At 41.5% G+C, this 12,764-nt stretch overlaps 1 protein-coding gene across 8 annotated transcripts in view; it reads right to left on the minus strand.

Moving 5' to 3' along the window:
* The window catches only part of KDM1B (lysine demethylase 1B), a 61,004-nt gene extending 48,248 nt beyond the window's left edge, over positions 1 to 12,756 (minus strand). For 2 of the 8 annotated variants that reach the window (XM_057493978.1, XM_057493973.1), the window contains exons 1-6: positions 11,962 to 12,088; positions 9,181 to 9,280; positions 8,299 to 8,426; positions 7,147 to 7,236; positions 6,672 to 6,783; positions 277 to 393 (exon numbers count right to left, since the gene is read on the minus strand). In XM_057493978.1, the coding sequence (XP_057349961.1) occupies positions 277 to 393; positions 6,672 to 6,783; positions 7,147 to 7,236; positions 8,299 to 8,426; positions 9,181 to 9,280; positions 11,962 to 11,984 (570 nt within the window). In that variant the 5' untranslated portion in view covers positions 11,985 to 12,088. The other 6 variants (XM_057493974.1, XM_057493975.1, XM_057493976.1 and 3 more) reach the window with 6 other exon arrangements.
* Positions 12,757 to 12,764: the final 8 nt, after the last annotated feature.

The raw sequence follows: 12,764 nt of genomic DNA on the forward strand, positions 1-12,764 counted from the left end.
TTAAGCATAAAAGAAAAAATGGATAAGCTAAGCTTCAAAATTAAAACTGTTCATCAAAAGACCTACAAAGAAAATGAAAAGGCAGAACAAAGACTGGGCAAAAATATCCAAGATCCATGTCATCACATCCAGATTACACAGGAACTCCTACGGGACAAGACAGATCCAATTTTTAAAAAAATACTTGGACAGATATTGCTCCCATTACGATACAGCGACCATTAAATTATCCCACCAATTAGTTAAAAAAAACAAACAAACTACCACACATCATACCTTGGCGGCAGCATTTGGCTTCATGCCACAGCGGTAGGTCTCGGCCAGCTGCGGGCTAAGCTGGACTTCCTTGGTGAGCTGCCTCCACTTCCTGCACACGGGGCTTGTACACTGAACCTAGACAGAAAGCTGGATAAGCGGGAGCTAGCATTTCCGCCTCCGCCACTCCCTCCGCCATCTTCTCCACATGATCGGACCAACTTTCTCATGTAGGTACTTTCCCTCCCCTCCTATCAGCGCCACCCGTAATCCACTTTTATCCCATCAAGGTCATTTCTGATGCAACAACAGCTCAGGCACCAGAAAAGTGTAAAGGGGATCTGAACACTGTTGTCAGAAATGTTTAAGCAGAAGAAATACTCAGTTAAGTGTAGTTAGCTACAGTTAGTCAAAGAAAATGCACACTAAATGCAATGTGGTATTGTGGATTGGACCCTGGAACAGTAAAAAGACACGAGTGAAAAAACTGGTGAAATCCGGATAAAGTCTACAACATAGTCATTAGGGCTGACCCAGTGTTAATTTCTTAGTTTGACAAATAATCATGGGCTGTTTGATAATGTTAGGAGAAACTAGCTGAAGGATGTGTGGGAACTCTGTACCCTATCCCTACAACTTTTCTGTAAGTTTAAGTTTAAAATTACTACAAAATAAAAAGTTTACTTTTTTAAAAGGATGTGCAGATATTCATAAACAAAAGAACAAAGTTGGACCCCTACTTCACACATACATAAAAACTAACTCAAAATGCACCTTAATACAAGAGCTAAAATGGTAAAAGCCTTAGAAGAAAACATACGAGTCAGTCTTCATGATCATGGATTCCTAGATATGACAACAAAAGCACAAGCAACAAAAGAAAAAATGGATGAACTGAACTTCATCAAAATTAAAAATTTTCGTGCATCAAAGGACACTGTCAGGAAAGTGAAAAGACAATCTATAGGAGAAAATATCTGCAAATCATGTATCTGATAAGGGTTTAGTATCCAGAATATAGAAAGAATGCTTACATCTTAACAACACAGGACAAATAACCCACTTTAAAAATGGGCAAAAGAGATGGATGAACAGATATTTCTCCAAAGAAGATGTACAAATGGCCAATAAGCACATGATGCATTAGTCATTAGAGAAATGCAAATTAAAACCAAAATGAGACACCATTTCAGGCCCACTAGAAGAACCAGAATAAAAAAAAAAAGGAAAATAAGAGTTGATGAGGACATAGAGAAATTTGAACCCTCCCACACACAAGGTGGGAATGAAAGATGGTGTAGCATTTAGCTATGGAGAAGAGTTTAGCAATCCCTCAAAAAGTTAAATGCAGAATTACCATAGGACCCCAAATTTTATTCCTAGATATACATCAAAAAGAATGGAAACAGGGAAAAAGATATTTCATGCAAACAACAGGGAGAAGAAAGCAGGTGTTGCAGTACTTGTATCAGACAAAATAGACTTCAAAACAAAGAAAGTAACAAGAGATAAAGAAGGACATTACATAATGATAAAGGGCTCAGTCCAACAAGAGGATAAAACCATTATAAATATATATGCACCCAACACAGGAGCACCACCATATGTGAAACAAATACTAACAGAACTAAATGACGAAAAAGAATGCAATGCATTCATTTTATGAGACTTCAACACGCCACTCACTCCAAAGGACAGATCCACCAGACAGAAAATAAGTAAGGACACAGAGGCACTGAACAACACACTAGAACAGATGGACCTAATAGACATCTATAGAACTCTACATCCAAAAGCAACAGGATACACATTCTTCTCAACTGTACACGGAACATTCTCCAGAATAGACCACATACTAGGCCACAAAAAGAGCCTCAGTAAATTCAAAAAGATTGAAATTATACCAACCAACTTTTCAGACCACAAAGGTATAAAACTAGAAATAAATTGTACAAAGAAAACAAAAAGGCTAATAAACACATGGAGGCTTAACAACACACTCCTAAATAATCAACGGATCAACGAACAAATTTAAAATAGAGATCAAGGAATATATGGAAACAAATGACAACAACAACACAAAGCCCCAACTTCTGTGGGACGCAGCAAAAGCAGTCTTAAGAGGAAAGTATATAGCAATCCAGGCATATTTAAAGAAGGAAGAACAAACCCAAAAGAATAGTCTAATGTCACAATTATCGAAATTGGAAAAAGAAGAACAAATGAGGCCTAAAGTCAGCAGAAGGAGGGGCATATAAAGATCAGAGAAGAAATAAACAAAATTGAGAAGAATAAAACAATAGAAAAAAATCAATGAAACCAAGAGCTGGTTCTTTGAGAAAATAAACAGGATAAGCCTCTAGCCAAACTTATTAAGAGAAAAAGAGAATCAACACACATCAACAGAATCAAAAACGAGAAAGGAAAAATCACAACAGACTCCATAGAAATACAAAGAATTATTAGAGACTACTATAAAAACCTATATGCTAACAAGCTGGAAAACCTAGGAGAAATGGACAACTTCCTAGAAAAAAACAACCTTCCAAGACTGAACAACGAAGAAACACAATATTTAAACAAACCAATTACGAGCAAAGAAATTGAAGCGGTAATCAAAAAACTACCCAAGAACAAAACCCCCGGGCCAGATGGATTTACCTCAGAATTTTATCAGACATACAGAGAAGACATAATACCCACTCTCCTTAAAGTTTTCCAAAAAATAGAAGAGGAGGAAATACTCCCAAACTCATTCTATGAAGCCAACATCACCCTAATACCAAAACCAGGCAAAGACCCCATCAAAAAAGAAAATTACAGAACAATATCCCTGATGAATGCAGATGCAAAAATATTCAACAAAATATTAGCAAACTGAATTCAAAAATATATCAAAAGGACCATATACGACCAAGTGGGATTCATCCCAGCGATGCAAGGATGGTACAACATTCGAAAATCCATCAACATCATCCACCACATCAACAAAAAGAAGGACAAAAACCACATGATCATCTCCATAGATGCTGAAAAAGCATTCGACAAAATTCAACATCCATTCATGATAAAAACTCTCAGCAAAATGGGTACAGAGGGCAAGTACCTCAACATAATAAAGGCCATCTATGACAAACCCACAGCCAACATTATACTGAACAGTGAGAAGCTGAAAGCTTTTCCTCTGAGACTGGGAACAAGACAGGGATGCCCACTCTCCCCACTGTTATTTAACATAGTGCTGGAGGTCCTAGCCACAGCAATCAGACAAAACAAAGAAATACAAGGAATCCAGATTGGTAAAGAAGAAGTTAAACTGTCACTTTTTGCAGATGACATGATATTGTACATAAAAAACCCTAAAGACTCCACTCCAAAACTACTAGAACTGATATCGGAATACAGCAAAGTTACAGGATACAAAATTAACACACAGAAATCTGTGGCTTTTCTATACACTAACAATGAACCAACAGAAAGAAAAATCAGGAAAGCAATTCCATTCACAATTGCATCAAAAAGAATAAAATACCTAGGAATAAACCTAACCAAAGAAGTGAAAGACCTATACCTTGAAAACTACAAGTCACTCTTAAGAGAAATTAAAGGGGACACTAACAGATGGAAACTCATTCCATGCTCTTGGCTAGGAAGAATTAATATCGTCAAAATGGTCATCCTGCCCAAAGCAATATACAGATTTGAGGCAATCCCTATCAAATTACCAACAACATTCTTCAACTAACTGGAACAAATAGTTCAAAAATTCATATGGAAACACCAAAGACCCCAAATAGCCAAAGCAATCCTGAGAAGGAAGAATAAAGTGGGGGAGATCTCGCTCCCCAACTTCAAGCTCTACTACAAAGCCACAGTAATCAAGACAATTTGGTACTGGCACAAGAGCAGAGCCACAGACCAATGGAACAGACTAGAGACTCCAGACATTAACCCAAACATATATGGTCCATTAATATACAATAAAGGAGCTATGGACATACAATGGGGAAATGACAGCCTCTTCAACAGATGGTGCTGGCAAAACTGGACAGCTACATGTAAGAGAATGAAACTGGATCACTGTCTAACCCCAGACACAAAAGTAAATTGGAATGGATCAACGACCTGAATGTAAGTCATGAAACCATAAAACTCTTAGAAAAAAACATAGGCAAAAATCTCTTGGACATAAACATGAGCGACTTCTTCATAAACATATCTCCCCGGGCAAGGAAAACAAAAGCAAAAATGAGCAAATGGGACTATATTAAGCTGAAAAGCTTCTGTACAGCAAAGGACACCATCAATAGAACAAAAAGGTATCCTACAGTATGGGAGAATATATTCATAAATGACAGATCTGCTAAGGATCGACATCCAAAATATATACAGAGCTCACGCACCTCAACAAACAAAAAGCAAATAATCCAATTAAAAAATGGGCAGAGGAGATGAGCAGACAGTTCTCCAAAGAAGAAATTCAGATGGCCAACAGACACATGAAAAGATGCTCCACATTGCTAGTTATCAGAGAAATGCAAATTAAAACCACAATGAGATATCACCTCACACCAGTAAGGATTGCCACCATCCAAAAGACAAACAACAACAAATGTTGGTGAGGTTGTGGAGAAAGGGGAACCCTCCTACACTGCTGGTGGGAATGTAAATTAGTTCAACCATTGTGGAAAGCAGTATGGAGGTTCCTCAAAATGCTCAAAATAGACATACCATTTGACCCAGGAATTCCACTTCTAGGAATTTACCCTAAGAATGCAGCAGCCCAGTTTGAAAAAGACAGATGCACCCCTATGTTTATAGCAGCACTATTTACAATAGCCAAGAAACTGAAACAACCTAAGTGTCCATCAGTAGATGAATGGATAAAGAAGAGGTGGTACATATACACAATGGAATACTACTCAGCCATGAGAAGAAAACAAATCCCACCATTTGCAACAACATGGATGGAGCTAGAGGGTATTATGCTCAGTGAAATAAGCCAGGTGGAGAAAGACAAGTACCAAATGATTTCACTCATCTGTGGAGTATAAGAACAAAGAAAAACTGAAGGAACAAAACAGCAGCAGAATCACAGAACCCAAGAATGGACTAACAGTTACCAAAGGGAAAGGGACTGGGGAGGATACGTGGGAAGGGAGGGATAAGGGGGGGAAGAAGAAAGGGGGCCTTACGATTAGCATGTATAATGTGGAGGGGGTCACGGGGAGGGCTGTGCAACACAGAGAAGACAAGTAGTGATTCTACAACATCTTACTATGTTGATGGACAGTGACTGCAATGGGGTTTGTGGGGAGAACTTGGTGAAGGGGGGACCCTAGTAAACATAATGTTGTTCATGTAACTGTAGATTAATGATAACAAAATAAAAATAAAAAATAAAAATAAATAAAATAAAAAGAATGGAAACAGGAGTTCAAATAAACATCTGCACACAAATGTTCACAGTAGCACACTTTGCAATAACTAAAAGGCTGATATGACCCAAGAGTCCATCGACAGATGAATGGAATAATAAAAGTGGCAATCCGTACAATGGAATGCTACTTGCCCATAAGAAGGAATGGAGTACCAACATACGCAACAACACGGACGAACCTCAAAAACACTATGCTAAGGGAAAGAAGCTAGTCACAAAAGGTCACAGACTGTAAGATTTCTTCACATAAATCATCCAAAATAGGTAAATTCATAAAGAAAAAAAGCAAGTTAGTGGCTGTCAGGGGCTGGAGGGAGAGAGCAATGAGCACAGGTTTTCCTTTATAAGTGATAAAAATGCTTGGAATTAGCCATACGTGGTGCTGCACAACACTGAATGTACTAAATGCCACTGAATTGTACACTTTAATTTTAATTTTACATTATGTGAATTCCACTTCAATAAAAAAGTTTTTTAAGTATGCAAGAGAAGCTCAGGAGTGCTATATTTTAAAAATCAGCAAATTATTTATTAAACCATGTTATATTTATCTTATATAATTTCAAAGAACAGCTAAATGGAAAAATAAAGTTAAATTAGTAACAAAAAAATAAAAGCTACCAAAAATTATATGTGAAGTATAATTTTAAACCTAATTGGGATTTGTGTATGCAGCATCAAATTGTTTAAACACACACATAAAAATATGAACATAAAAAAACATTAGGGAGACAGGTACCAAGCTCAGCAATGACTATCACCAGCTGGTGTTGAGTCTTTCATTTCTTCTTTATACTATGTGAGTTATATCTAGGTTTTCTACAAAGATTAAAAATGTAATTTTGCTTTAATAGGCACAGAAAGAACAATAAACATAAGAAAAGAAAAATTTCCTAAAAGTCAGCATTTTCACCCACTGCTCTCATTTTTAGCTCCACAAATGCTTCGCAGGTCAATGAGGTCTTATCTTTTTTACCCAGTAGGGGAGTTGTTGGTCTGCCATGAAAGCTTTAGGACTAGGTTCAGTTTTTCCATTGCTAGTCCATATTTTTTTCCATGTGGTATATTTGTCATATCCATCCTTATGGCTGAAAAGAATAAAAAACAAATGTATCAAGTAACAATTAATCAGGTTTTCCAAACAGAAGGCAGGTTAGTAAATCTTACTGAAAGGACTTAACCAGCCATGCTACAAGGAGGGGCGGGAAGAGGGCGTTCCTATTAATTTTCATGTCTACGAGAGGATAACTCTCACAGCAGGTGTTTTTTGGGCCCTGAGGGTGTGCACGCACACACAAACTGCAGCATCAGAATCCTCGCACAGCGTGGCTGGAACAGCAGCATAATTCGGTAAGCTCAGGGGCACAGTCTTAACCTCCTGACCCCCTCTGCTGCCCCCCAACTCCGCCATCACCTCCCCCACGGGAATCTCAAGCAATTACAGGACAAACCTTCTGTAGTAATGGTCAAAACATTCATTACAGAAATGCTCCCCACAGGACAGGTGATACCATCGGGATGTGTAGCCATTTTTGGCACATCTGAAAACAGCAAAAACATGTAGCTTTGGTAATGAATGAATATTTCTTCACACTCTCTTTTTTAAAAAAGCACGTATCAAGCACCTCCTATGAGCCCATTCTGCATCATCTCCACTTAAATCCTCCCATCCTGGAGCTCACAACAGGGGAATGGACTGGATGACAGATTCCTAATAACGCGTGACGAGAACACAGGTGTTGGGCCATGGAGGCCGACCCAGGCGGCTGAACATCAGGAAGGCCTGGGGCTCAGGGGTTTTATCAAGACTCCTCAGAGCGGTGGATGACAGGGTTTAATGACATGAACCAGATGTCGCTGCGCCTGAGCAGGCTGCGTGTGCGTGACGGGGAGAAGTATGGCACTGGAAGAGAATCTGCCAAAATATGAAACAGGGAATGCATCTGGGGAGCTGCAGGGTGACATCACGTAGGCAATCTGGCAAACAGAAACTGTCACGCAGCCAATAACAGGGCGAAGAACGAAATATACTGCCACTAAGAACACTAACACCACCACTTCTTTGTGATTTTTTTTAAAAATGGGATTTGTTTTCCAGATTTTATTGAATTGTAAGCCTTAACTGAAGTTTTTTCTTTGGATGCCAAAGGTCATGCTTGGGAGGTCCCAGTGACAATGGCAAGGGTGCAGCTAGCTACCTGGCTTCCGTGAGGCCTGCCTGTGTCCACTGGAAGAGGAGGCGTGTTACGTGCAGGAGGAAAGCAGCCCGGGGTAAGTGAGTACACGCAGGTCTCCACAGGGAGCTCATGGTCTCTCCACTGTGTCCCCACCCCTTGCCCATTCCTTCCTCAGCCTCTGGGAGGGGGACAGCTGTGGTCGGGGCCCGAGGACACCGACTGGTCACTGTGCACAGCTCATACGGCTAGGCCCAACGGGGGAGCGAACACGATGCGGTGTGTGCAGAGCACGCAGGGAACGCCGCTGTTGTCAGATGACTTAGGGCATCTCCAGCTATCTTTGGGAGAACGACCTTCAAGAGCAAGGTTACCAGAAAGAGGGCCTCAGGGCAGGAAGGGAAGGCCAAGACGCCCGTCCAAACAGACCTCTCAGAAGCACTCGCAAAGCACACGGGGCACGCTGCCGTGCAGCCCGCCTTCTCACACTTCCGGTACTTCTTCTCAGACCCGCCGTCTTCATCCTCGTCCGTCATCTCTGCTGCTTTTTTCTTTGCCTGTGGAAGAATCAGCTGAGGTTAAGATTTCACCGGAATGGCCAAGGGTGAAGGTTTACTCCTGAAATCATTTCCGCTAGGAGTTGTCCTAAACGTGAAAATCAGCAACAGCCTGGCAGTAGGTCAGGGGCTGACAGTATAAGCACTTTCTTGAAACTGCACTGTGCAAATAATTCACTAACTGGCTGGAAACACAGAACCAGCCCTGTAACGATCGGGCTCTGAGAATGAATATGCATGTGGGCCTTTCTGAGGAAAAAGCTGTTATTAGTCAAAATAAAAGCCCCTCTCAAAGTAAGATTTTTTTATTTACTAAAGGCAGTTACAGCATTTCAGTAATGCAAAAACCAGAATAATTCTAGAAAGAGAATTACATCATTTTTCTTTAAAAAAAAAATCTGCCCTGCAAATGAGATGGCAGAAAGTGACCCACCCACAGCACCCTACCAACTCCAAGCCGACCCCAGATTCCTATGCCTGATAGGGAGCTAGGCGTGATCTGGCCCCGGCTTCTCTGAACGCCCCACACTGATTCGCACTCTGTGCACCTATCTTTGCAGCTCTCTGCCAGGTATGCTCTTTGCTACAATCTGTCACTTTATCACACTGTGATTGCCCCAGGGTCCAACTTCTCCGCTAGCCTACAAGTTCCTTGAGGACCGCAATTTTGTCTTTTCATCTCTAACTTTTCAAGCCCCACCGTAATAATGCTGTGCACTCCAGACACGGCTGCAGTGAATGAACAAACCTATACCTGCCTGCCGGAGCTCCTCAAAGGCAGGCTGTCTGGAGAATGATCAAAAGATGCTTTTTTCTTTGTCCTTCTCCGTGGGGTTGCCATTGTATCAGAAAATCTGTTTAAAAAAAAAATAGACTGTTAAATATTAGCCTCTGCTAATACTTTCAACACTCTGGAACAAAGTCATGGAATTGCATGCTCTACAGTCAGTCTGCCTGAGTGTGAAGCCCTTGCTTTCAAAATTAAGCCTCAGTGTTCTCATACATAAAATGGGTCTAGCAAGCATGTAAACAGCATTAGCATGAGGCCTAAGAGGACATATTTAAAGCACCAGGCCTGGTAAATTATAAGTATACAATAAATGTTATCCATTAGCAGTATATACATTTGAAAATATTAAAAAGAGAAACTTATTACATGGATCACCAATAAACAAATTACATGACTATAAAATTAAATGACTAAAAACACCTAGTTTTTGTCTGTTATGTTTCTCTCCAGTTTACTGCCTTCTTAGCAGTTGCTGAATTTTAATCTCATGTTATGCTTTAAGAAGAACAACAATTTATTCATTCTTTGTCAATAAAGCTCAACAAATAAATCTCAGGCACACTATACTCACAGCTGAATGCAGGAATCCCGGCTAGATAGTCACCGGTATGTTCTAGTGGAAGTTTTATGAGTTCTCAAACTAGTCTAATAACAGCACAGTTCAACATTAAAAACCAAAAGCCTATGAGAAAAATAATTCACAGTAACCATGAAAGATTAAGACTTATCAAACTAGTATTTTTTCAGATTAAATTATCTTATGTAATCAGCTAAGGGGATGAAATGTTCCTGGGAATGAAAAATCTTGGCATAAGTTAAGTACTCAATAATATATGGATTCTACAATTATCACACATCTCCTTCCCTGATCCATCATATTTACTATGCACAAAACCACACAAAATGAGAGCATGAAAAATAGGACGTACCTTTGGATAAGGAATTTGAAAAGTGTTACCATAAAATACAAATTCCACATATATCATCTTGACCTTGAAGAAAAACTTTGAGGGGCTTGTAATCCTATTATTTCATATCTATGAATTGTACTAACACACACAAGAACATTTTTCAAGGATAACATTACGTGTAAACTTTGTTTATCATCTACATCGACTCTGAGAAATCTTAACACCAATGTTACAGATGATTTTCCTTTGATTCACGTCTTCACCTTCTCAAAAACAATGCTAGTTGTGAACACATAAACCCTATCCATATTGTGAAATGAACATTCTGAAACCCTACACAGATTCTAAAATTCTGCATGATAGTTTCTTAAGCATTAAATAAGTTACCGGTTCTACAGTACCCATTATGCTGCTGGATAAACCACCAGCGATGCTCAAAGCACTACTGTCTACGTAGAACTTACAGCCAAACAAGGCTTTCCGGATCACATCTGTATTTTCAAAAGGCTGTCCAATCTTAACAAATCTCTTTATATAAAACATAAGCAACATTATTCATAAACTGAACCACAAGCAAAGCACATATGAACATGTACATAGTACATGTAAATGCAGAATATACATAAGTATGGTGGCAAAGACACTTGAGTCCAATGTGATGTTTAGGAATCTAAATAAAATCAACCTACATTCATGCAACATTTGACCCTGTCACCTAGTAATGCAAGCAGTCTCAAAAGCAAGCAGTTTCTGGACATTTCATCAAACTTGTTAATCCAGATGTATACTGGAAAATATGTATTTAATTGCAATAAACAATGACATGATTCAAGAAATGGCTAAGAGGACATTTCCTAAACATTAGCTGTGAAAGCCATTATTAAATCTACGCTGTCCGGGAAAACCATGATTGACAACTTTTAGGGTAGTACATTTTCACCTATAGTTGACACTGTAATTTCACTTTTGCTGGGTTCTTGGGGGTTAATACGGAGAAAAAAATTTCAAGTAAAGTTGGCAGGACTACAGTTATTGTGCTTTTACATATGACCTTAGAAATACTGATCAAAAGTGTCATTAAAATGAATTAGTAAAGTGAAAGTTTTCCCACCTGGTTCTTCAAATTAATAAACACTCCTAACTTTAAGTATCAATTTGTTTCATGTTCAGTAGAATTTTATAAGCATATTTCTTCCTAATTTTAAATTCCTAGCTCAGTTATCTTGTATGGTGACAAAAGAAAGAAAAAAAGTGGTGGGTTTTTTGGGGGTGTATATATATGTGGATATATCAATGTCTAGATTTCTATTTTAAGAATTTCCAGTTTTTCTGAAGTAGCTTATTCAGAAACGTTACAACACTTATACACAGAATTCATAAAAATACCAGTCAAAAGGACTGGATTGAAATAATCCTAACTGGATTTCAGTTTGTAATAAAAATTTATAGTGGTGGGCAGCCTAATATCTAAAAGTGGAAAATACTACTAGAAACTTCTTCAGAGACAACAGAAACAAGAATTTCCCTTTGGGCTACTTACAAGAAAGCAGGACTAGCACCTTCCTGCACCACACTAATCACATTTTCTGAAATACGGATCCAGTTCAATTGCCTGGGTGCTCTGTTGACTACTTCTCTGCCTGGAAGGCAACTAATAATTGACGGTCATTTTCTTCCGTACCTCCTGAAGAAACCTTCCCTCCCACTCGCCTTTCTTCCACTAAAATGAATTTTTTTAAAAACAACCAAACAAAACGCCATAGCCTTGAGCTGTGTGTGCATATGCGGAGGGGCATCTCCCCGAACACATGGACCGTGCACTCTGTACGCTCACCCAACAGCCGGCGGGGCCCCCATCTGGCTCGGTTCCCCATCGCGGAACCCCAACTTTCCACAGCTGGGCCTGACTCTTCCTCTTTCACGTCCAGCTACCGCACTCGGGTCCCCAGCCGGGGAGTCACCCAGCCACCCGGCCCTGCGACGCGGCTCCGCGCGGGGCGGGAGCGCACACCTGTACGGGTGCCCCGGAGGAACGGCGAGGGGGCCCCTGGTCCCGGGCTGGGGTCCCCCCGGGGGGCACGGCTCTGGGAGCCCCCAGCAGGGCGCCCCAGCCGGCACAGGGAAGCCGCCTCGATTTCTGAAAAGCTTCCTCGCCTCCTCTCCGAAGTCGGAGCAGCCACAGCCTCCGGGGCTCACCTTTGCGCCGAAGCGGTGCAGGGAGTCGCGGGGACACGACACCACTGTGCAGAGAGGAAACGCGGTATGGCTCAGGAGGGACCCTCGGCGCCGCGGCGACCCGGGGAACCCCGTCGCTGCAGCTCCCGGCCCGGGAATTCCCCTTCCTCAGACCGGGATCCCCACCGCGCACCCCCTCTGCCACCCGGGGACGGAGGTGCACGCCCCGTGCGGGCGAGCGGCGCGGCACAGGGGGCGAGGGAGCGCCCGCACCTCCGCCGAGCCGCTTTGTGCAGACCTGTCACCCGCCCCCGCCCCCGGAGCCGCGGGCCCCACCTCGGAGCGCGGGCGAGCCGGTGCGCGCCGCCCCGGGCCGCGAGCGCCTCTCCGCCGCCGCGCGCACTGCCCAGCACGGCCGGCCCCGCGCCGCGCGCCGCTGCCCCCGCTCGGCCGCCGCCGCCG

This window comes from Manis pentadactyla, chromosome 16, assembly GCF_030020395.1.
Source record: "Manis pentadactyla isolate mManPen7 chromosome 16, mManPen7.hap1, whole genome shotgun sequence".
NCBI classification, from domain to species: domain Eukaryota; kingdom Metazoa; phylum Chordata; class Mammalia; order Pholidota; family Manidae; genus Manis; species Manis pentadactyla.